Source organism: Penaeus monodon, chromosome 24 (assembly GCF_015228065.2).
Source record: "Penaeus monodon isolate SGIC_2016 chromosome 24, NSTDA_Pmon_1, whole genome shotgun sequence".
In the NCBI taxonomy this organism is placed as follows: domain Eukaryota; kingdom Metazoa; phylum Arthropoda; class Malacostraca; order Decapoda; family Penaeidae; genus Penaeus; species Penaeus monodon.
In genome coordinates this window covers 4,170,422-4,170,878 of record NC_051409.1, presented here as the reverse complement: position 1 = coordinate 4,170,878, position 457 = coordinate 4,170,422, and the positions used below count along the sequence as shown (strand labels likewise).

General features: G+C 40.9%; 1 protein-coding gene across 1 annotated transcript in view; it reads right to left on the bottom strand.

Annotated features, from left to right (window-relative positions):
• The window catches only part of LOC119588808, a gene marked incomplete at its 5' end in the record, with an annotated part of 29,673 nt that overhangs the window by 17,614 nt on the left and 11,602 nt on the right, over positions 1-457 (bottom strand). Inside the window, 1 exon segment of the mRNA XM_037937455.1 lies at positions 181-235. Coding sequence (XP_037793383.1) covers positions 181-235 — 55 coding nt within the window.

Here is a 457-nt window from a genome sequence, read left to right as displayed (position 1 = left end):
CAAGGGAGACAGAGAAACGAAAATTGAAAGAACAAGACGAAAGAGCAAAGAAACACAACCACAAACAAACAAACTAAAAAAAAAAACTAACGTACTTACAAACACGGACGCCAAGAGGGACGGGTGGGGGGGGGGAGGAGGGGGAACTCCTTAAAAAAAAAAAAAAATCCCCCCCTTTACTCCACATTACTCCACACAGCTCCACATTAATCCAATTAACTCCACAGTAACTGACCTGGAAAGAGACGAGAGAAATCATTAGTTTCTGTGACTAAAGAAAATGACATAATATTCACAGGTAAGTGTCACTGACATGGGAATTAAAGGGACAGGATGAAGGTAAATAGACAGACAGGGCGACAGAAATATGTGGAAAGGAAGATAGATATAGAGAGAACAGAAAGACAGAAAACAGAAAGAGAGAAACGGGTGGAGAGGGAGACAGATACAGAAAGAA